The sequence below is a fragment of the Megalobrama amblycephala genome, linkage group LG11 (assembly GCF_018812025.1).
Source record: "Megalobrama amblycephala isolate DHTTF-2021 linkage group LG11, ASM1881202v1, whole genome shotgun sequence".
Classification (NCBI taxonomy): domain Eukaryota; kingdom Metazoa; phylum Chordata; class Actinopteri; order Cypriniformes; family Xenocyprididae; genus Megalobrama; species Megalobrama amblycephala.
In genome coordinates this window covers 13,390,438-13,412,241 of record NC_063054.1, presented here as the reverse complement: position 1 = coordinate 13,412,241, position 21,804 = coordinate 13,390,438, and the positions used below count along the sequence as shown (strand labels likewise).

Below are 21,804 nucleotides of genomic sequence, written 5' to 3'. Positions count from 1 at the left end.
GCTGAAGGAAAACAGTTTAATTCAATTGTACATTGTTTTCATGCAGCATATGATTATATTAAACTTATACAACAGACAGCCATGAAAACAGCTTATGATCTTTGCAACAGCTAAAGAATAAAGAAAGGTTTGGCTAAATTAACTATGCACCTCGTTACATGTATCTTCAGTCGTGCCATATGAGATGGTTCATTTGTTGAATAGCCTTAAAATATATTTTCAAACAATCAAGACATTTTTGAATATTCTTACAATTTTTTTTATATTTATGAAACTCTCAGACTTTTGCAACAGCACTGTAAAAAAATATTTTCCTGATATGTTATGACAACATTTTTTCTTTTGTCAAATCAACTTAAGATAATTGTAGCCTAGTTCAGATAACATAATATTTTGAGTTTCTGTTGATTAAATCCAATATCTAAACCAAACCAAACCAAACACAAAATTTTAAGGCAACCAGGTAACTTACTTTTTTAAGTTAAACGAACAATTCTTTTTTACAGTGTCCAATGATATAAAATACTGTGCAAGGAAAAAAAGCTAATGTAAAAGCCATGGCACTTTGTTAAATACTATGGTATTGTATATTTATGTACTATGGTACTTTGGTATGTGTTCTGTCATGTAGTAGCTTAAAATAATTTTTTTTAAATAAATTGCTACTTTTAGATTATGTATATTTTTGTTTGTTTGTTTATTTATTTGTGTGTTTATTTATTTTGTATGAACATTAAACCAGTGTTTAGAATATGTGTTTGGAAACACATATTAATCCTCTTTATTATGACTGTTTCCCCCATTTAAGAATAATAGTACAATTAAAAATAAATACCAAAAGGAAGTATGGGAGTTAGGCTGGTAAACAAATGAAAATTCTTAACTGAGTTTTATGCAGTAGGAGAAACATGCTAGACATTTGTTGGCTGCTTTTCCTTTGACAACTCCTCTCATCCATTAAAAAAATTAAAATTCATTAAAAAAATAAATTTAAAAGAGATTTATTTATTAATAATTATTAAAGAAAATACGACTTTTTCTAATTAATAATTTTTTTTGTGTTATAAAGCAAAATAGGTTTCTATGGTGTGAGAATAAAACATGATTTACTCATTTATGACCAGAAAAACATTTTAGTCAAAACATTAAAGTCCTAAAGTCCAAGGTTTTCACTGGTCGCGTAGCTCTTTTCGATTTATACTCAATATCACGAATATGATTGAACGAATATTGAATAATTAGCATTTTTTATTAATCAAATGATGCATTTTATCAACCTTTAAAAATATTCCAGAGATACCATTTGGAGGAAACTAGAACAATGTTTAGTGACTATGCAGTTCATATACCACTGGATTATGTAAGTGTAATTCAAATAGCACGTAATACCCACAGAACATTACATAATATACAGTCAGCAAATGTCTGTTTCACCTCTAACCTGCGAAAGCCCCTCCTGGATGCGAGAAAGGATGCAGCAGACAGCATATCTGACCTTCACATTAATAGCCTACAGATTAAACGCATGTAGAGTGCATTAGATGGCACGTCGGCACAGGCTGCACCACAACAATGGAGCGTCTTTAAGGTTACTGCAGCAGTGATTTTGAATTTAATTGCTTCTAAAAGGACTTGCGTGGCTGTTGATGTGGGCATCATGCACGCTGATGTCTGCTTTCTGCTCTGCGCGTGCTTTCTCTCCACTGGAGCGCTTCAGCCGCGTGGACAGGTGCTTCAGACATGCAGCCAAACCAGGTAAGAACATCACCATAATCATGCATTTAACGGTTATTCATTGAAAGAATGAAAAACACGGAAATTGTAGACGCGCGTTGAAGGGCAAACAGGATGCCAATGACACCAGAGAGTAATGAATATGGCGTGATTCATTTGGTTTATTAACCATTTCTTGTTTCTAGCTTAGCTATTTCTGCCTAGTTACAAGAAAAAATCTATAATACAACATAAGATAGACCTTTTGTTATAAAAAGGTAAAAAATAATTTCAATTCAAAACGAAAAAAGAAAGAATTTAAAGGTCAAAAAAGCTTCGAAAAGTGCATTTTAATGTGTCTGTCTGGCAGACAGTGTCTGCACATTATTAATAAACAAACAAACGAATGAATGATCAGAAAATCAGACCAAACTGGAAATCAGGAATTCTGAATTTAATTTAAACTTCATAGTTTTAGGATTGTTTTTTGATTTTTTTTGCTGTTTGGAACATTCTCATATCATGCTGAAAAACATAATCATTACGAGTGCTGGCTTCATTAAAGCAAAAAGAGATATAACAAATACTAAGACTATGATCTTCGCTGCACTTATGGGTATATATATATATATATATATATAAAAATCATGCTTAAAAAAATCTTTCACAGCATATGAATATGTCTGATGAGTTGTTGTTATGTCGAATGACAATGTCACTTCCTGCATTTGTTAGATCCAAACGAGAAACCGACAGAACAGAGAGAGAAGCACGTAAACCTGGCAGGTAGAACAACAACTATACTGTCAAATGTATCTGCAACACTGTCTGACTCATACATTTCGTTTTCTCCTTTTTTTAAAATAAATAAATAACATATTTTAATATTACACAATATCATTTGCAAGAATTCCCCAGGTTCAAGCCCCCAGTACTGTTGCAACCCTGACATGCCCTGAGTGTAACATTAAAATTAAAGTAATCAGAATCATAAAAATGATTTTACATGCTGGGTAGCAATAAACACAACCAGCTATGATGTGCAAACATGAAGTGATTTATAGTCTTTCTTTTTTCTTTTTTTAAACTCATTAGAAAAATTTTACAATGACTACTTCCTAATATATTCCCCTAATATATCATATTAATAATTAATATATTAATTGAAATATATTTTTTAATTTTCTGCATGTCAAATACAACAATTGTCAGGTTTATGTTCAGTTTTATGGATTTTAGGGTATGTTTACACGATAACGGAGAAGTTTTTCCTTTGAGTTTTCCGCGTACAGACGACACCATTGTCAAAACGATCTCCATTCATACGAATCTGTGAAAATGACTAAAAACGCTGTATTCTGCTGGCAGGCCATTAGATGGCGATGAACCACTATAGACTGAACATGTAATGCGCATGTGCATGACGTCATCGTTTTCACAGTTTCGCGTTTTTGTTGTTTACACGGAGAGAGTTTTCGAAAACTTGCATTTTCAGGGTACCAAAACGCTGTTGTCGTATAAATGAACAGCCAAAACGCATAAAAAGTTTTCTATTTTTAGTTGAAAATGATGTTGTGTAAACGGCCCTTTCGTTTGTATTTCAATAATTCCCTGTGCTGTGTTCCTGCTTTCTTTGTTCCCGATTTTCACGCTTCTTTTCTGCTTCCTAGGTTACTTATTATGCCCTTGTTTGTCTCCATAGTAACCTATGATTTTCACCTGTGTCTCATTTAGTTCATTGTTTGCCTCTATGTATTTATACCCCTCTGTTTTCAGTTGTGTTTGTTGCATGTGGAGTAGTTTTTGTTATCCTGTCTTGGATATTGTTCTCCTGAGTGCCTTTGTTTTGATAATTGAAGTTTTTGACTGTATTGATTTTGAATTTGATCCTCGCTTTAGTGTGTTTGGACCATGCTTTACCAGCAATCATATTTTCACATTTTTCATAATGTTTTTTTTTTTGTGACTTCTTTTAAATGTTTATTTCTTTAACAGCACCTTCCTGATGAGAAGTCCAGACGTCACAAAAGCTCCTGTCACAAAATCAGAACAACTCCTGAAGTTAGATGACCATGACTTCACCATGAGGCCTGGCTTTGGAGGTGGGAATAAAGAAGAATACTTTGATCCTCAAAAACATATGATAGCAAGCACTGACTAGAGGTAGAAATTATGGACTAGTCTTCTGGGTGGTTGTCTAAAACAACATAAATCTATTTTAAATATATAAATAATCAAGCTTATTGTTGGTTATTATACAGAATAAATAAGTAACTTCATAAATCTAATTTTATTAAGTATTACATTTGCATCTTTTTAGATGATTTCTGCTTGCTGTAATAATTACTTTATTGGCTTTATTTGTGGTGCATATGGAGTAATAAGCAACATATGATTTTCATTAATGTATTAATGGCAGATACGAAATGCCAAGATCTTAATAAACACCACAAGACTCAGATTTATGGGATTTGGACTGACATCACAGGCAATCAGCTTTACATAAGCTGATGCCAGATTATGACACTGATTTACTGTGGCTCTGTGCCACGAGCATTCACTTATCGGCCCCTATCTTCACTAAAGTTAACACAAACTGTAAATACTACGGTCAGATCAAAACCAGATTAAGGGTTATGAAAATAATGTCCTGAGGTGAAAAAAAGGGTATTTAGTGTTTTTTCACAGATTTACGTTTTACGTTTCATATGTTTTTTTTGAGTGCTAAAAACAAACACAGATGCTTGCTAGAACAATATATATCTACATTTAAATAGCTTATTTATTTTTACAGTTGTAAAAATATTAATAGTTAATTAATATTACATTTTGTTATGAAATGTGGTTGAACTCTGCTATAAAGCAGTGGACAGACAGATCTCAATCACAAAGTCTTTTACTATGGTTTGTAGATGATGATGATTGGATGGTCTATTACAAAATTGTAATGTATTGTGGCAAAATTGAAATGAATTTTCTGTGAGGGTTTGTTTTCATCTAATACTGTATGTCAAGATAAAGTGGGACAGAAGCTTTCGAGTAAAGTGGGGCACTTTTTAAAATCTATTATGATCAATTAAGATCATTAATCTTATATTTTTATGAGGTAAGATTTGCATTTCATATATCAGAGTGTGGACATCTAAGTGTCCCGAAATGGTCCAAAAGAGAGTTAAAGTGTAGATCAATGTGCAAACAGTCTTTATTTACACAAAGATATCCTAATGGCAGGCAAAAACTAACCAAAATGCAACAGCTTAAAGAATTAGTTCACTTTACAATGAAAATTAGCTCATCATTTACTCACCCTCAAGCCATCCTAGGCAATGCACGGAAACCACCTGTTTGAAGCTCGAAAAAAGTGCATCCATCCATCATAAACGTACTCCACACAGCTCTGGGGGGTTAATAAAGGCCTTCTGAAGTGAAGCGATGCATTTGTATAAGAAAAATATCCATATTTAATATGTTATAAAGTCAAATAACTAGCTTCTGCCAGACCGCCTTCCATAATCAACGTACAAAAAAAGCGTACCTGAAGTCACATCAGTTACGCTTGTTTCGTAAGTTGAATACAGAAGGTGTAGGACATAGCGTAAGCGTTTTGAACTGGTTCATATGTGTTTAATTAGGGCTGGAGCTGAACTCTGCAGGACAGTGGCCCTCCAGGAACGGGATTGGACGCCCCAGTTTTAATGTTACTGAAGTGGATAATAAATGGATAGATTTGTTGAGCAGATTATTTTGGTCTATGGTTAAATTTATATATATTTTTTCATAACTAAACATTTAACAGTTTAAAGCTCATTAGTGTGTGCAAATTTTTAGTTTGATGTATCATGATTTAAAAAGGAAAAATGAATATTGTGCTTGATTTCAGGTCCCGCGATACCTGTGGGTGTTGATGTTCAGCTTGAGAGTCTGGACACCATCTCTGAAGTCGATATGGTAGGAAACAGACACATGCCTTTATAAATATGGCTTACAGCTCTTGCATCATAAATGATTCGGTGCTATCATGATCTGAGATGCCACAGGATTTGGATAATAGCAAGAGCTCTAATTCAACATTGGCTCTTTTTCTTATAGAAGGCTCTTGGGATAGAAATGAGGCTACTGTTTAAACTGTTTTAATCAGTTGTTAAGATGAATATATGAATGGATTGTGTTACAGGACTTCACCATAACCCTGTACCTGAGACATTACTGGAAGGACGAGCGACTGTCCTTTCCCAGCAACACCAACCAGAGCATGACCTTTGATGGCCGGCTGGTTAAGAAAATTTGGGTACCCGACATATTTTTTGTCCATTCCAAACGATCTTTCATTCATGACACCACCACAGAGAATGTCATGCTCCGAGTGCATCCCGATGGCAAAGTGCTCTACAGCTTGAGGTAACTATCACAAATCACACATACAGTACACATACTGATGGTCTTGTTACAACAAAGCTCTGACATTTTATTCAGGCTTTGCTTTTTCTTTTTGTATATAACATTTGCCCTCTCAGAACTGTTGAAACACTCATTTTAATCCTGATCAAAGTTCAAGAGACAGATTGCCAGCAATCAGAAGAGCTATGTTACGGCCGGCTTTGCTTTATGAGCTGAGTCTAAACCTAATCAGTGGAAGAGACTCAAATTTGCTCAATAAACAAAAAGATCTGTGGTTTTCCATCTTTGATATAAATCAACACATTCACTTTTCTGGCATTTAGGATTTCGGTGCTTGCTATTAAGTTTTTGTCAACCAAGGTCTGTTTTCTACAAGAGGCGCTGATTCTGGTTCTTGCTTTAGATGAGTGAACGTGTGGATTAATATGTGGGAATCTGTGGGATTAATGCAACCCACATGTCTATTCAGACACAAAGCTGGCTCATTGGTGAGCTTTAATCTCAGATCTGTCCCACACCCAGTCTGCTGGACGAAATGACTTGATTCTTCTATGAACATCTCGACTTACAATCTATAAGTCAATCTGTTGTCAAGGCTAGCTCCTCCCTCTCAACCATTTGATCCAGTATCTGTCCTTTTATCCGAGGCCAGATGGCTGATCCGAAGTGTTTTGCTATTTACAGTGCATTCAGAAAGTATTCAGACCCTTTAATTTATTTTTCCACATTCTGTTATGTTGTGCAGTACACTAACCACATTTCCAACATAGACGATGACCAACAAAGTGAACGAAACAGGGTGTGTGTACCCTTACAAAAAGAAGTTTATTCACGTGTGCTATTAGTATACTTTTTTTAAAACTAAAAATAAGAAAGTATAGGCATACGTTCTAGTCTGAAAAATGCTTAACTACATTTCGTGATACAACAGCAGTAGTATTTTTAAAATTATGCAGGTTTTCTTCTCCACCATTGATTCTTGTTGGAGTGAGATGCATTCTGGGATACTTTGCTGTCTGAAGTTCACACAAGTCACCTCCTGATGCATTCCCAGAAAAAAAAGGGCGGAGCAAGAACATATCCAGGGATTTGAACTGTACTTGGCTAGATGTGAACTTTGAATTGAAACAGTACTTGGGCAGTGACTGATGCTTCACAAGTCCACAAGAATGACCAACCCTGCTGCTGGAGGGCCACTGTCCTGCAGAGCTTAGCTTCAACCCCAATCAAACACACCTAAACCAGCTAATTGAGGTATTTAGGGATTCTTGAAAATTACAGGCAGGTGTGATGAAGCAGGGTTGAACCTGAAGTCTGCAGGAAGGTAGTTCTCCAGGAGTAGGTTTGGAACCCCTGCTGTATGTTTAGTTTTGTAGTGTTCTCATATCTGTTTTACATGAACAAAGTGGATTATCCTACTTCTGTCATCTGGAGTACACCAGGAATTCAGTGTTTAGCTAATCTCATCAAGCTCTGTTTGACTTGAGGGGGCACTATCTCCTGGAAAGCAGCTGCTTCAAATCAGTCTTGAATGAATTAATGGCCCAAGGCAGGCCACCTTCTCGAAACATAAGTGACATTTATATTGTTGTCCATTATCCTTACCTCATCCAGAAACTTTGTTTGACTTCATTCTTGACAAAAAAACTGTCTTTTAAACCTTGCATTATGGTAAGTTGCAGTGTTCAAATTCTTGACAGCAGCATTGACTGCATCTTGAAAATAAATGTCAAAGCTGAGGACAGGGTGGTATATTTCACATTCCTTGAAGTTAGGGCTGGGCGATATATCGCATGCGATTGTCACACACATTTCGTCAGTAAAGCCGGTTCCCTGATTACCGCTAAATAGCCATCACCTGCTTTCAAATAGAGCGCCATTTAATAGACAGAGCCGTAGTTCACTGACAAGCTACGCAATATCGCGTTCATTATCGAAGGCGATTCATCTGTGATGATGAACGCGATATTGCGTAGCTTGTCGGTGATCTACGGTTCTGTCTATTAAATGGCGCTCCATTTGAAAGCAGGTGATGGCGATTTCGCGGTAATCAGGGAACCAGCTTTACTGACGAAATGCGCATGACCATTGCATGCAATGTATCGCCCAGCCCTACTTGTAGTGCATCAGTAAAAGAGCAGGGGTGCACATAACTTTTTTTTTTTTTGGTCTGGTTCTCAAGGGAGCACCTGGAGATGCTGCTTGGTACTCAAACTTTACACAACACTCTTATCCTACAAGTTGTTGTCATCACTTTCCTCCTGACTGCTGTCCTCACTATCTTCTTTGCTCTCGAACATGGTAGATGATGTTTTGTTTTTATTTTATTAACACTAATGACACAGACTCCTCTTCCGCGTTTTGAATGTGTAAATTGGCAAGACAAAACACATCCAAATGATAAACTTTCACATTAGCAGATTAACTGCTGAGTTTAACCATCATAATCACATGCATGCCGAACCGCGGGGCCTGGTCCATATGGATCAACTGCAATCCGTTGCACCCCTAATAATTAATGAACACACTTATCATGGTTGCGATCTTACCAGAGATGGAGAAAAATCCTTCTCCTGTAAGTAAATGTGTCCCTGTCCCCAAAAATGTTGGTACTCAAAAGAGCTTTCCTCCACGTTTTCTGGTAGGCATTTATTTTTACCACACATGCGCACCTGCACACCAGTTATGTGCGCCCCTGGCTAAGAGGCTGAAGAACTACTTTCACTGTTTCTTAAACCGAAATATCAGAGCCTTTGGTATCAGATGCCATTCCTTTTTGTCTTCCGCCCACACAGCCTGCAGCTGCTCCAAAAACCGTTCCACCATCATAAGATGAATTCCAGAGTTTGTGGTCTGGGAGGGACAAGTGTTTGTTTCTTAGCCCACTGACATGCAAGCCTTAGTTATCTGGTAAATGCAGATATGGGCCTTCAAAGCCTTGACAGTGCTGCAGACACCATGTTTATTTCTATTACTTCGTTCACAACAATGTGGAGATTTCCTTTGACATTTTCTGTCTTTGTCTCCAGCTTTCTTTCTTCTCTTCAAAAGAATCTGTGATCTGTGAGTTAAATCACAACAGCCAAGTTGTCACAATGACAGTTTCCTTGACTTATTTATGTGCTGCAGTTTTCTCTTTGTGTCCACAGATCAGTTGCAAAATGGTTTTTCTGAGATGCTGAATTATGAGATGTTTGGTTTCAATATTCATGTGAGGTATATCTGTTTATATAAAACAATTTTGACTTGGAAGCTGACATTTTAAAGTAAAACTGTTAAAGCATTTGCTGGAATCAATGTTTTTCAACTGTGTAGACAAGAACTTGATCCATATGAATTGGTTCAGTTTTCTTGTTTCAAGTTTTGTCATATTTAAATGCCTCTGAAAAGCTTGGTGGGGTCATGTTCATCCTCATCAGCATGATGCTGTGAAGATTTGTAAATTGTGTTGGTAGGAGAGGAGAGAGGAAATTAGAAGTTTGGTCTACCTTGACTAAAGCTGCCCGCATTCTCCACTAAGATGTATGTTGGTATCCAAGCCTGCTTTTGTGTGATTTTGCTTGTACTTTTTGTTGGGGATGCTAAGGGTGTGCTTTAGAGTTCTGACAGGGTGATAATAAAATTAAACATCCATATTGGTAACCTACACAGACAGCATTTATGGTCTCTGCATAAACAGCATACTATTTTAGTCATTTAGGATTATTGAGATAAAAGGGAGCTCATAAAAAGTTGACTGCATTTATTACGTCTGGAGAGAGTAGCTTCTCAGTCCTGATATATGGCTTCAGATAGCATTTATCGGCCAAAGTTGATGTCCCCTTTGAACCCTTTTTAAAAGTTTCTGAAGTCAGAGATCACTTGTTTGCAATCCAAGCTCATTGGAAAAATGTGCCTTTGGTGGTATTTCTGCAAAATGATATGTCGCTTCTTGCCTGTTTCGTGACACTTTTAAAGTGAAATGTCCAATGATTGTCTCTTAAAATGGGTTTCCAAACATGTGGCTCTACAAAATACACAATTGTATCCAAAACATGTGGCTCTACAAAGTTACTGCCTGTAATCACGTACCACCTACAGTAAACCTTAGCTTAAACCTAACCTTAAAGGCAAATGTGGGATAAAAATGCATTTTCTGAAGCATAATCGATAATTTGTTTTGCTGCCACTAGTGTTCATTTCATCTGGAAACTACAGTGAATTTTATATATAGGAATGTTTTTAGAGTTAATGGAGGCATGTTTTTCCAATGAGCTTATGTTGCTTGTCTGGTGTAATAAACGGTTGATAACTGATTGTGAATTTAAAATAATAGCGTGGCTTTTATTTTAACAAATAGCACATTACAAATGATGATTTTTTTGGGGGGGGATCCTAGGTTTTGGAATCATCAATTTCTATATATTTCTTTGAGTTCTATATAGTGTATTTGTTCTGTATATCTGTGACGCAAGTTTTAATTACTCCGTACACTCTTAACAGGGTCACGGTCACAGCAATGTGCAATATGGATCTCAGTCACTTTCCACTGGACACCCAGACATGCTCATTGGAGATTGAAAGCTGTGAGTCTAAACGCAATATGATTGATGTAAACATTTTCATGACTGAATTAAACGTTTCAAAGCATAATGTGACACATATTTCAGAGAAAAATAGAATATTCAGTGTTTAAGTGTTTGTGAGTTCATATGTATTTGTGTTATTCTCTTTGAAGATGCCTATACTGATGATGACCTCATGCTGTACTGGAAGAGAGGAAACAAATCTCTGCAGACGGATGAGAAGATCTCTCTGTCTCAGTTCCTCATTCAGGAGTTTCACACCACCACAAAACTAGCTTTCTACAGCAGCACAGGTACTGGTGATTGGATCTCCGGTAAAGTTAGAGCAGTGGTTCCCAACCCTGGTCCTGGAGTATACCCAACAGTACATATTTTAGATGTCTCTTATCTGACACAAGCATTTCAAGTTTTGAAGTCTCTACTAATGAGCTGATGAGTTGAATCAGGTGTTTTGATTAGAGAAACATACAAAATGTGCAGAGTTGGGGATGCTTCAGGACCAGGGTTGGGAACCACTGAGTTACAGCATCTGCAACTAATCCTTCACTAATCCCACCCTAAAACCACTACTGATGACCGCTGTTGCTACCCTCCATATTGTCTCATGTAATGTAAGTCATGTTGCATAATACCATAATTCCTGACTAGTAGAGATTGTTAAAGCGGTTAAAACTTGAAGGGTTAGTTCACCCAAAAATGAACTACACCCGTAAGTCCGTTCATTTTCGGAACACAAATTACGATATTTTTAATGAAATCCAATGGCTCAGTGAGGCCTCTATTGCCAGCAATGTCACTGAACCTCTCAAGATCCAGAAAGGTAATAAAGACATATTTAAAACAGTTCATGTGTGTACAGTGATTCTACCTTAATTTTATAAAGTGACAAGAACAAAAAAAAACAAAATAACGACTTTTCAATAATATCTAGCGATTGCCGATTTCAAAACACTGCTTTGAAGCTTTACGAATCTTTTGATTCGAATCAGTGGTTTAGAGCGCCGATTTCAGTAAAAGAGGCTTCGTTTACGCAATCTGAACCACTGATTCGAAACAAAAGTTTTGTAAAGCTTCCAAGTAGTGTTTTAACTTTTGTGTTAACTTGGCAGGAATTTAAAATTAGCCTGATTACGTTATTACACAAGTTCATACTTCCTTTTCAAAATAGTAGTCCACAACACAATTTCACTTATGAACACAACATGTCTCTTCGGTAGATACTGTACAGCGAGCTATTCAGTTCTGTTACTAGAAGGCCACAACCCAGAGAGTTTAGTTCCAACCCTAATTAAACACATCAGAACCAGCTAATCAACACAGCATATTGATTTCCAATCACAGTCCCCTTACCATGTCCATTGACCTATCTCTCCCTAAGCGGTCCTTTTCCTAGTGCTTCAATCCATCTCTGCTTACTGACAGTGAATTCATAGAATATATTACCATCAAGTTGAAAGAGTTTTTGGAGTTTAATGACAACGGGGAGGTGTCAGACTCTATACTTTGGGTGATGTTAAAGGTGGTTATGCGTGGGCATATTATTTCTTACGAATCTGCTGCCAAGAAAGAAAGAGAAAAAAGACTTTTAGAGATACAAAATGTTCTTCCTACCCTTGAATTGGCGTATCAGGTGTCAAAATCATCTAACGACTACAATAAGATAATGAAGCTTAAGTATGAGTACAGCTGCATTCTTGGTGGTCAAATAAACAAGCTTTTTTTGAGAATGAGGCAGAGGCATTTTGAAACGGGATAAGCCTGATAAGCTCTTGGCGCAACAACTTAAAGGAGCTCAAGCTTCCAGGTCAATTTATTGCATCAAAGCTAAGGATGGCACACTGTTAACTAACCCCAAGGATATTAATGCCCGTTTTAAAGATTTTTATAGCGAACTCTATACTTCCAACAGTACAGCCACTCATTTTGATTTAACACACTTTTTTGACTCTCTTGAAATACCTAAACTTGGTGACGTTGCTAGGGCTGACCTGGACTCTGATTTTACTTTTTGAAGATAGTCTCTGCCATTTAAGTCATTTCCAACTGGGAAGGCGGCGGGGCCAGATGCATTTAGTTCCGAATTTTTTAAAAGATTTTGTGATATTCTCATGACATTTGTGTCATGGCTAAAAATAATATATGCCAGACCAAAGTGTTCAGTTTTAACTAATGCAGACAGGTTGCTTGAGTTTCCTTTACATCGCTCCGTGCAACAGGGGTGCCCCCTTTCACCTGCCCTTTTCGCCATTGCGATAGAACCTCTTAGTTTAAGTATAAGGTGTCATACAGGTATCACAGGTCTCGAAGTGGGAGACAAGAAAGTTCTTATTAGTCTGTATGCAGATTATGTAATATTGTATTTGCAAAATTCTGAAAGATCAGGTCCCATTCTCTTAGATTTTATTACTAGTTTTGGGAGACTATCAGGGTATACAATCAATTTGTCAAAGAATAACTTTATGCCTCTTTCTGAGACTTCTAGACCTGGGTTTTTGGAGAATATTCTGTTTACCAGGGATCATTTTGTGTATCTCAGCTTGACGATCCCCAAAGATTCAAAATTATTATTTAAGTTAATTTTGCAGTTTCTTTCAAAACTTAAAAGTAGTATAGGAAGTTGGAAAATTCTACCTTTGTCTATGATCGGGCGTATAAATTCAATAAAAATGGTTTCTCTTCCCAGGTTGATATATCTTTGTCAGAATCTCCCTGTTTTTCTTACTTCTGCTTTCTTCAAGGAACTGGACTCTTTAATCCTCTCTTATGTTTGGAACTATAAGACCCACAGAATCTCTAAAATGCATCTACAAAAACCCAAGTCTGTACGTGGCCTGAGTATGCCAGTATTCAAGTATTATTATTGGGCCGCCAATATTAGGGCTTTAATGTACTGGGTGAAGGGGGCACCGGCCAATTTGACATCTGACATCCCCTTGTGGGTACAAATGGAGACTAACCTGGCTGTTGGCACCTCCATAGCAGCCATGTTGTTCTCCAAGTTTGATAAGCCTTTTTTACCCCCCTGGACTGATAGAACTTGCTTTGTCTGGAGGGAGAAGGGCTTAGAGTCCATCAGGGACCTTTATGTTGAGGGAAGGTTTGCATCCTTTAGCCAGTTAAGAGAGAAATTTGATTTGCCTCATGTACACTTCTTTCGTTATCTACAAATTAGGCATTATGTGCAGTCCAAAATTTGTAATTTCTAACAACTTCCTGAAAAACATGTGTTTTTTTAATGTTTTTCTGAATCCTCCTGACTCTAGACATCTTATTTCCAAATTTGTTTGTTTATTTGATAGCTGCATTGCAGCTCCTACTGAGAGATTTAAAGCAGCCTGGGAGGAAGACCTTACAATAGGCCTCTTCCGCCTGATGCAGAACTTGCAATCTTTGGTTTTTCACAGCGCACCTTCTGCCTCTCAGGGACAATACAGCAATCTCTAACCCTGGGTATGATTGTGGCTAAGAGACTTGTGCTGAAGAACTGGAAGTCACCCTCACCCCCTTCCTTTCGAATTTGGATTACGGATATGATTTCTCTTATACAAATGGAAAGACTCAGATTCTTGAACTAATTCCATTGAAAAATTTCCACTGTTTGGGTTTTATTCCTGGGCCATTTGGACAAGTTAACTGCTCAACCAGCCCCTAGTGGCTCCACTGAGGCTAATGCTGTACATCTTCCTGGGCACCTAGACTGATTGTTTAGCAGGTTTTTACTGTAGTATTTCTGGCTACTGAACTAAACATTTATTGTCATTATCATTATTATTTTTACTTACTTTATTATTATTATTATTATTATTATTATTATTATTATTATTATCATTATTTAAATTTTTTTTTTTTTTTGCTTGTGTGGTCCGAGACATTGTCGTTTGTCTGTTCTGTGTTTATTTTTGGAAAAAAAACTCTAAAATAAAATATTCAAAAAAAAAACAAGACAAAAAAAAGAACCAGCTAATCAAGGTCTTCAGAATTACTTGATTATTACAGGACGGTGTGTTTGATTAGGGTTAGAACTAAACTCTGAGGGTTGCAGTCCTCCAGGAATAGAATTGAATAGCCCTGCTGTACACCATGATCGGTGGTGCTTTGTTATGACTAAAACTGCAAACTTTTCCCCTTCAATCTTCTCCTGCAGGTTGGTACAATCGTCTTTACATCAACTTCACTCTGCGTCGTCATATCTTCTTCTTCCTGCTTCAGACGTACTTTCCCGCCACTCTAATGGTAATGCTGTCATGGGTGTCCTTCTGGATTGACCGACGAGCTGTTCCTGCGAGGGTTCCTCTGGGTGAGATGTTTTAAATGAATTGTATAACTACATCATGCTGCAAAACATTGCAGCATGTGCGGTTGCATAATTCGATTAAAAACTACAGGAACACTTGTGTTCAACTTGAAGCGGTGCTGCGCAGTACCGCTAGAGTGATTCGAAAGCATACAGAGCATACATCTGCCCTCTCGCTTTCAGGGTAATTTGATGTCTGAGGGTAATTTGAGGTCTGCGCAGCACCGCATCAAGTCGAACACACCTAATGACACATACACTTAAGTGCCTTCCCCAAATTCCCCAACACGTTTTGCAGCATGCACTTTTGAATAAATTGATCACACTGATCTCTTTGTAGGCATTACGACGGTACTCACCATGTCCACCATCATCACTGGAGTGAACGCCTCCATGCCCAGAGTCTCCTACATCAAAGCTGTGGATATTTACCTGTGGGTCAGCTTCGTCTTTGTCTTCCTGTCTGTGATCGAGTACGCCGCTGTCAATTACCTGTCCACTCTGCAGGAGCGCAAAGTACAAAGCAACAGGGTAAGCTAAGACAGTTTAGTTAAAATGTATTAAGATGTACTTGTTCTGCGGTTAATACGGCATTTTAGCAAGGCTAATCATTGATATTTAGGGACAAACATAGAAGGACCTGTCTTATTGGCTTCTAGAGATGTGTGGATCATGTCTAACATTACCCAAATCTGCTGTTAAAAATAAATCATCCACCTGCCACCCAACCTACTTTCTGAAACTTCTCTTGGATCCGTTTTGCCTCCATTACTGCTTAAACAACTGGACCCCCAACTGAGTCTAAGTCTGCAAATTAGTAACTAACAAAACAATTCAGCTTCAAACATGGTAATATTTCCATGAATCCATCATTGATGATTTAGCTCATCCACCCAATTAATTAGAATGTTTTTTTTTTTATTACTTGGCCAACCCAACCTGTGGATTATCCGCGGATATAACCACGACATGCACATCCTTTTTGGCTACAAGAAGTTTAGCTTGGAGTGTAATTTGATTGCCTAGTGAACTAGACTCAAGGAAGTAATATTTAAGTCATGATCAATACAAATACTCCAAAATAGTACTTACAAAAAAAAAAAAAATAATAATAATAATAATACCAAAAATTCTTCTGTAAAAAAAAAAAATCCCTAGAGCTAAGTTAAGAAATTACTCTGTAAATCTTGACATTAATGCAAGGACGAGGAGTCTTTATTAAATAAACACAAAAATAAGAAAATCCAAATGGGAAAACAGAGGGCAAATTCCAAACTGGTTGAAATATAAATTAAGGCTGGGAAGATGGATAATAATAATCCAAATGGGGATCAGGAGACAATCCAAAGTAGTGAACGGAAACACAACAGCTTTACAAACGACAAGTAAAGACAACGACCGACAACTAAAGCCTGAAACACAGGGGTATATATACTGTGCACATGCAAACAAGAGGATAACAAGGCACAGTTGAGACTGATTAAATACTATGGAAACTAATGAGGGTAACAAAGGCAAAACAGGAACTAAACACAAGAAGTGAAACATGGAAACAATAGAAACAGTAAGACATCAGAACATCCTTGAACAAAAAAACACTTTAGACATGGGGAAAATCGTGACAGTTTTTTAAATCTTTCGAAAAAATGTAAAAAATTTGTATGTTGTTTTTTTTCTTTTTTTTTTTCCAAGTATTATGTTTGATACATCAGGCTTTTATGGCTCATATAGTATAGAGTGAGAATATGGAGCTAAACTCAAACTGAGGGAAAAAAAAAACTGCATTTAGTTTTTTGATCAAAGCTATGTAGTTTTTATTGTGGAGGGCAAAACATATAATGAGATGAACAAATAAACATTCCTCAAAAGCCTCATGGATCATATTTGATATTCACATTGTAACATGATTTTTCTGAGAAAAAAAAAAAAAGTTTGTCAAGTAAACCTAAGTTGCTTCAGTCCAGTAAGTGTCCATCGTGAAACATCACTAACAATAGTTATTCTTGCATGTACTTTTTTAAAAATCAGTAAAATTTCATAGTAAAAAGACACGTGTCACGACCTGAAGAGGGACAGTACTGTAATATTACATGTCATATGTGCTTGTATGATCCAGCAGTTGCCGTGTACTTGTGGAATGACCCATCCTGGTCAGATGATGATGAGCAGCAGTTACAGTGACATGGACATGATGACCACAGGAAACTACGGCATGTCGGAGCTGAGCGGGGACAAACAGGAGCAGTTCCTGGTTCATCTGGTCCTAGATAACGAGCAGGGAGCTCAAAGACCTGCTGTAACCTCAAACAGTAGCTTATTAATAGACACTCATGCCATAGACACATACTCACGGGTCATCTTCCCTGGAGCATACACACTCTTCAACATCATATACTGGTCCATCTACTTGCAGTGACTGCTGCTTCTTCACTATGACATTTGACAAAGTCTTGGGTATACAAATTACCCATGAAAAACTAAGTTTGTTCTTTTTTATTACATTGCAACATGGAATCAATTTTGCCAGCAATAAAATGCATGTGAATGTGGGCAGTTGACATGATCTGTCCTCAAAAGAAAAAGGTTTTTTTTTCCTTAAATATTTTCATTGTTAGGCTGAATAGCAAAGAATATAGATCTTTTCAATAAATATCAAATTGCCTATTCAGGTAGTGATTTGTTTATAAATTTCATGTAAATTTTGGAAATTATACTTATGCGAATGTCGTCAACATGAACTGTGAAATACAGAAATCAAAATGATCAGAATAGATTAGGGGGTTACGTAGGTAACCAAGGTTCTATGAATGAGGTCAACGCCACCATTTGAGTCAGCCTTGCTAGAGGGCGAGCTGCTAGGAGATTGTATGTGAAATGAATGCGCTCCACCTGCACCCAATCATCTTCTATAAATACAAGTGCAATACTGCCTGGACATTCTCTTATTTTGATGACTGGCACTACCTAGTCCCCAAATGACCACGTTGGGTGGCGTATTGACGTCATTCATAGAACCGCGGTTACCTACATAACCCCCCGTTCTATTTCATCCTGGTCAACTCACCACCATATGGGCCAACAGTTTAGAAGACAGACATGAGTTAAACTTGATCCTATAACAGTCTGATATTATGATATGTCAACGTGAACTCCAGACCCTGAAACTAAAGATTAAATGGTAAACCGAGCCAATAGATGTGTACACCTTGAACGAAAACCAAGTGTTTACAGACTTATACCTTCCCCTGCTTGGTAAAACAGAATAAGGAGATCCAGCCTGCTGCTGCACAGACCAACTCTAAAGGCACAAATTTTAATAGTGCCCAGGAGGCAGCTATCCCCCTTTTGGAATGTGCTACCACACCCCCAGGCGGAGGTACACCAGCACTGCTAAATGCCACCTCAATAGCCTTGACAACCCAGCGGGCCAGCCTCTGTTTTGACAAAGTCTGGCCCAGTACTGACTCCCCATAGCAGACAAATAGTGGATCTTTCTGCCTTATGCACTGAGTGTAAGCTATATATCAGCTCAGGGCCCTGACTGGGCAGTTTAGGTGCAGCCGGGCTGTTTTCTCCAAGATATGAGGAGGTGCATAAAAGGGTTCCAGAACCAAAGGTCTAAACGCATATACAACACATATCAGCTGCATGTAAAGTAAACCTAGTGAGAGACCGAGGAGTCTCTGGCCACACTTCAGTGATATCTGAGATTTTCCCCTTTTCAGATGGGATATCTGCTCCCTTAGCATCAGAACCCTCTGGAGGTTAAGACAGGCTCTACCTCTGACAAGATGGATTTGCACTGTGCATTTCCTTTCAAGACTGTTGGAACAATACCCCGGTAAGGTGGTGGCTTTGTTCTGAACTAGAGCCTTGAGTTCAACCCTGAGTATTACCTCTTAGAGTATTGGGTACTCTGGCCCCAGTGAGCCAGATGCTGAGGTGTAAAGTGTGACTGCCAGAGGCTGGCAACCATCAGCACCTAGACTGGCATCCTGACAGTCGCATGTCTACCTGTTTTGTTTGGCGATTGCCCTGGCTCAGGTTTGCTGAGGAACTCTGGGTTGAAGTATGCTGTGTACTTCCCCAGCCCTGCATAGATGAGGTTGAACGAGACCACCCTGTCTGTTGGACATGTTAGCTCCCTTGCCTTGTGTGTCCCAGGGCTGCTTCTGATGGTGGGCCAAAAACCTCCCCTGGTACAACTAGGGCAGCCATCTCTGCCACATAATCCTGGTTAGAAACATTTGCTTCTGAAAACCAAACCTGGTGGCATGCTTGGACCAGTGAAGCCAAGCACTGACCCAGCACCCGGCATGTGCATTGGCCCCCTGGACCAGCATGTCAACCAATCTCAGTGTCTCCGGTATTTCATCACTGGGAGCAGCGGACCCCAAATCCTCTAACAAACCCTCTAAATAGACCAACAAGAGGGAACTTGCAGCTTGAGAGCCTCTTCTCTTACAAGAGAAGAGGCTCTCAGTGCTGTTCTAAATATGGGTTTATATACACTCGCGGCGTGTATTTTGTACTCACTAGTTCAATAATCTGCAATGCCTAAATGGTAATTTTCTCCCAGCAGAGAGAAGAGGTTCCATTCAGTTTTTCCCTTAAACAGCTCCACTCTTCGATGAGGCAAAAAAAGAGAATGTGCCAACAGTATTGAACCTGTATTTGTAGTGGATTAATTGCGTGTGTAAAAAATCTCCTGACAGCTCGCCCTCTAGCGAGGCTGACCCATGTGGTGGCATGTTGACCAGGATGAAATAGAACAAATTAGCTTTAAAAACATTTTTATTATTTATTTTTATTATTTACTTGTCTTTATATTCTTATTCTTTTAGATTCTTATATATCCATCCAACAGTGACACAGTTACAGTGGGGGGCTTACCTCCTCTCAGCTCATTACTGAGAAACTGAGAAAAAATTGGGGAAGGTCACGTGAGAGGAGGCAATGCTATGATTGGATATGATCGGTTATGATTAGATATGATTGGTTCGTACAATAAATCCCGCCTCTTGTTTTCGTGTGCATTCCCAAATCGGCCTGAATGAAGACAATGATGTGTTAATGGGAAAACTAATTAAAAAGTAAGTAAACAACTCAGCCACTTAGATATCACCTCTTTGTCACTTCAAAATCAAACTTGAAATGGCCTGAAAACATGGGGTTTTTAGTGAGCAATCAGCTTGGGGAAATTAAAGGTACATCTTTGTGTCTGTGTCTATTGGTGCATTCAAGTCATGTCGGAAAGATCGTATTTACGAGCTGAACGCACATGAACGCCACCACAATGTCGTAAATATGAGTGGGAAGCTCGGGATTTTCTTTAAGCCCCGATCTGGAAGAGTTGGGGGCGTGTCAGTGAGAAACATGGCGAAATACCACAATACTTAAGTATTTAGCAGTGACATTGTCAGGCTTTTCTATTTACAACGAAGTAAGCTAATTCCCAGCAAAAAATATGATAGCATCATAATATAAAAATGTAATATGTAACAATAAAGTTTACGATGGCTTCATAAATTAATTAAAAACATAAAAAAGCAACATACAACCATTGCACATTCTTTGCTCTACATTTTCAAAAAGTAGAAATGTTGTTATTTTGTGTAATTAATTTAGAGAAGGCACACCACCATCATACTCCGACGAAAGTGACTTGAACGCACCTACCGTAGTACACACGACTTCCCACCTCGTAAATACGAACTTCCCAGGAGGACTTGAACGCACCATGTGACTAGTGTATACAAGCTTGATGACTGCTGAAAATAAGTTGACTTTTAAAAAGAAAAGATAATAATATGTATTGTTTAAATTGTTACTGCCTTTAGTTATTATTTTGGAATAAATGTAAAATGCATAAAAACATTAACTTGACTTGGTTTTAATAAGTAGAACATTACATAGTGTTAAAAATACAAAATAGAATTGTATTTGGTCTGAAAAAACTTTAGTTATCCTTCATATCACCAAAAAGTCTTTCGTTTTATCATATTTATTAAAAGATACATACGCTGTACCGAGTCTTTCCGAAAACAGCCGAGCGCCTGAAGGCGTGCCGTGTAAGTGGAGCTAAAGAGTCACGAGCACTCGCAGCTTTTACGTAACGATCATCTGCAAGCTATCAATGGTCAGCTAAACAAATGTATTTAAACACACAATACACCACTATTCCTGGATAACTTTTGAATCACTATAATTAATATAGCGTATAGTGAATAATGAATTCACTACGTTCGTGTTGTTTACATTATATGCACTTAGGCACCTATTGCCAACAAAACAGACATTTGAAGCAGTTTTACTCACCACCTGCGGTTTCAAATGATCTGTACATCCAGTGCAGAACTGGGCCTTGTTTATGAAACCATAAGCTCCGATCCTGAGGGCTCAAGCAGCCATGGAAAACATGAGATAAAACAAATATCGAGAGCGCATCAATGTAATGCGTGAGCACAAAACTCTCAGCTCCACTTAACACTGGGTTCTTTCGGAAGCAAGGTTATCTTTCCCTCACAACCAAAAAAACACTCTTTGGTGACACTGTTGATTTCGTGAAGTCCTGTGACCTGTGCAGTGCTGCGGACGACTTCCGTAAAGCTCTCTCGCTCTGGTCAACGTGACCAGGAGAAGTGCCCGTACATGGAATTCCGACCCCGTTGATGTCTCACAGGCCCATACTCGAAAAAAATACCAGAAAGTCTATGAGGATTTGGAAGAGTATTTTGGCACAGAAATGCTCCGTCATATGCCCAACTCGTGTTTTGAAACTTTGGCCATGTTTAGCATGAGAATCCAACTCTTTAACAGTGTAAATAAGTCAGA

At 37.9% G+C, this 21,804-nt stretch overlaps 1 protein-coding gene across 4 annotated transcripts; it reads left to right on the top strand.

The window, feature by feature from the left end:
* The first annotated feature begins 1,449 nt into the window (after positions 1–1,449).
* Positions 1,450–17,569, top strand: gabrr1 (gamma-aminobutyric acid type A receptor subunit rho1). 4 transcript variants are annotated; one of them, XM_048206218.1, is made up of 10 exons: positions 1,450–1,755; positions 2,449–2,499; positions 3,709–3,815; positions 5,594–5,661; positions 5,888–6,111; positions 10,594–10,676; positions 10,829–10,969; positions 14,821–14,973; positions 15,311–15,501; positions 17,090–17,569. In XM_048206218.1, exons 1-10 carry the CDS (start codon positions 1,658–1,660, stop codon positions 17,384–17,386), a joined length of 1,413 nt encoding a protein of 470 aa, XP_048062175.1. In that variant the 5' UTR covers positions 1,450–1,657; the 3' UTR covers positions 17,387–17,569. The 4 variants fall into 4 exon arrangements, with proteins under 4 accessions (XP_048062175.1, XP_048062173.1, XP_048062177.1 ...); XM_048206216.1 differs by having other exon boundaries at positions 17,087–17,568; XM_048206220.1 differs by lacking the exon at positions 2,449–2,499 and having other exon boundaries at positions 17,087–17,568.
* The last annotated feature ends 4,235 nt before the right edge of the window (positions 17,570–21,804 follow it).

Excerpts from the sequence above, each read along its gene's own strand:
- gabrr1 (XM_048206216.1), top strand. The coding sequence starts at position 1,658 with ATGCACGCTGATGTCTGCTTTCTGCTCTGCGCGTGCTTTCTCTCCACT. Across the intron at positions 5,662-5,887 it reads CCATCTCTGAAGTCGATATG|GACTTCACCATAACCCTGTA; the intron begins GTAGGAAACAGA and ends ATTGTGTTACAG. Across the intron at positions 6,112-10,593 it reads AAAGTGCTCTACAGCTTGAG|GGTCACGGTCACAGCAATGT; the intron begins GTAACTATCACA and ends CACTCTTAACAG.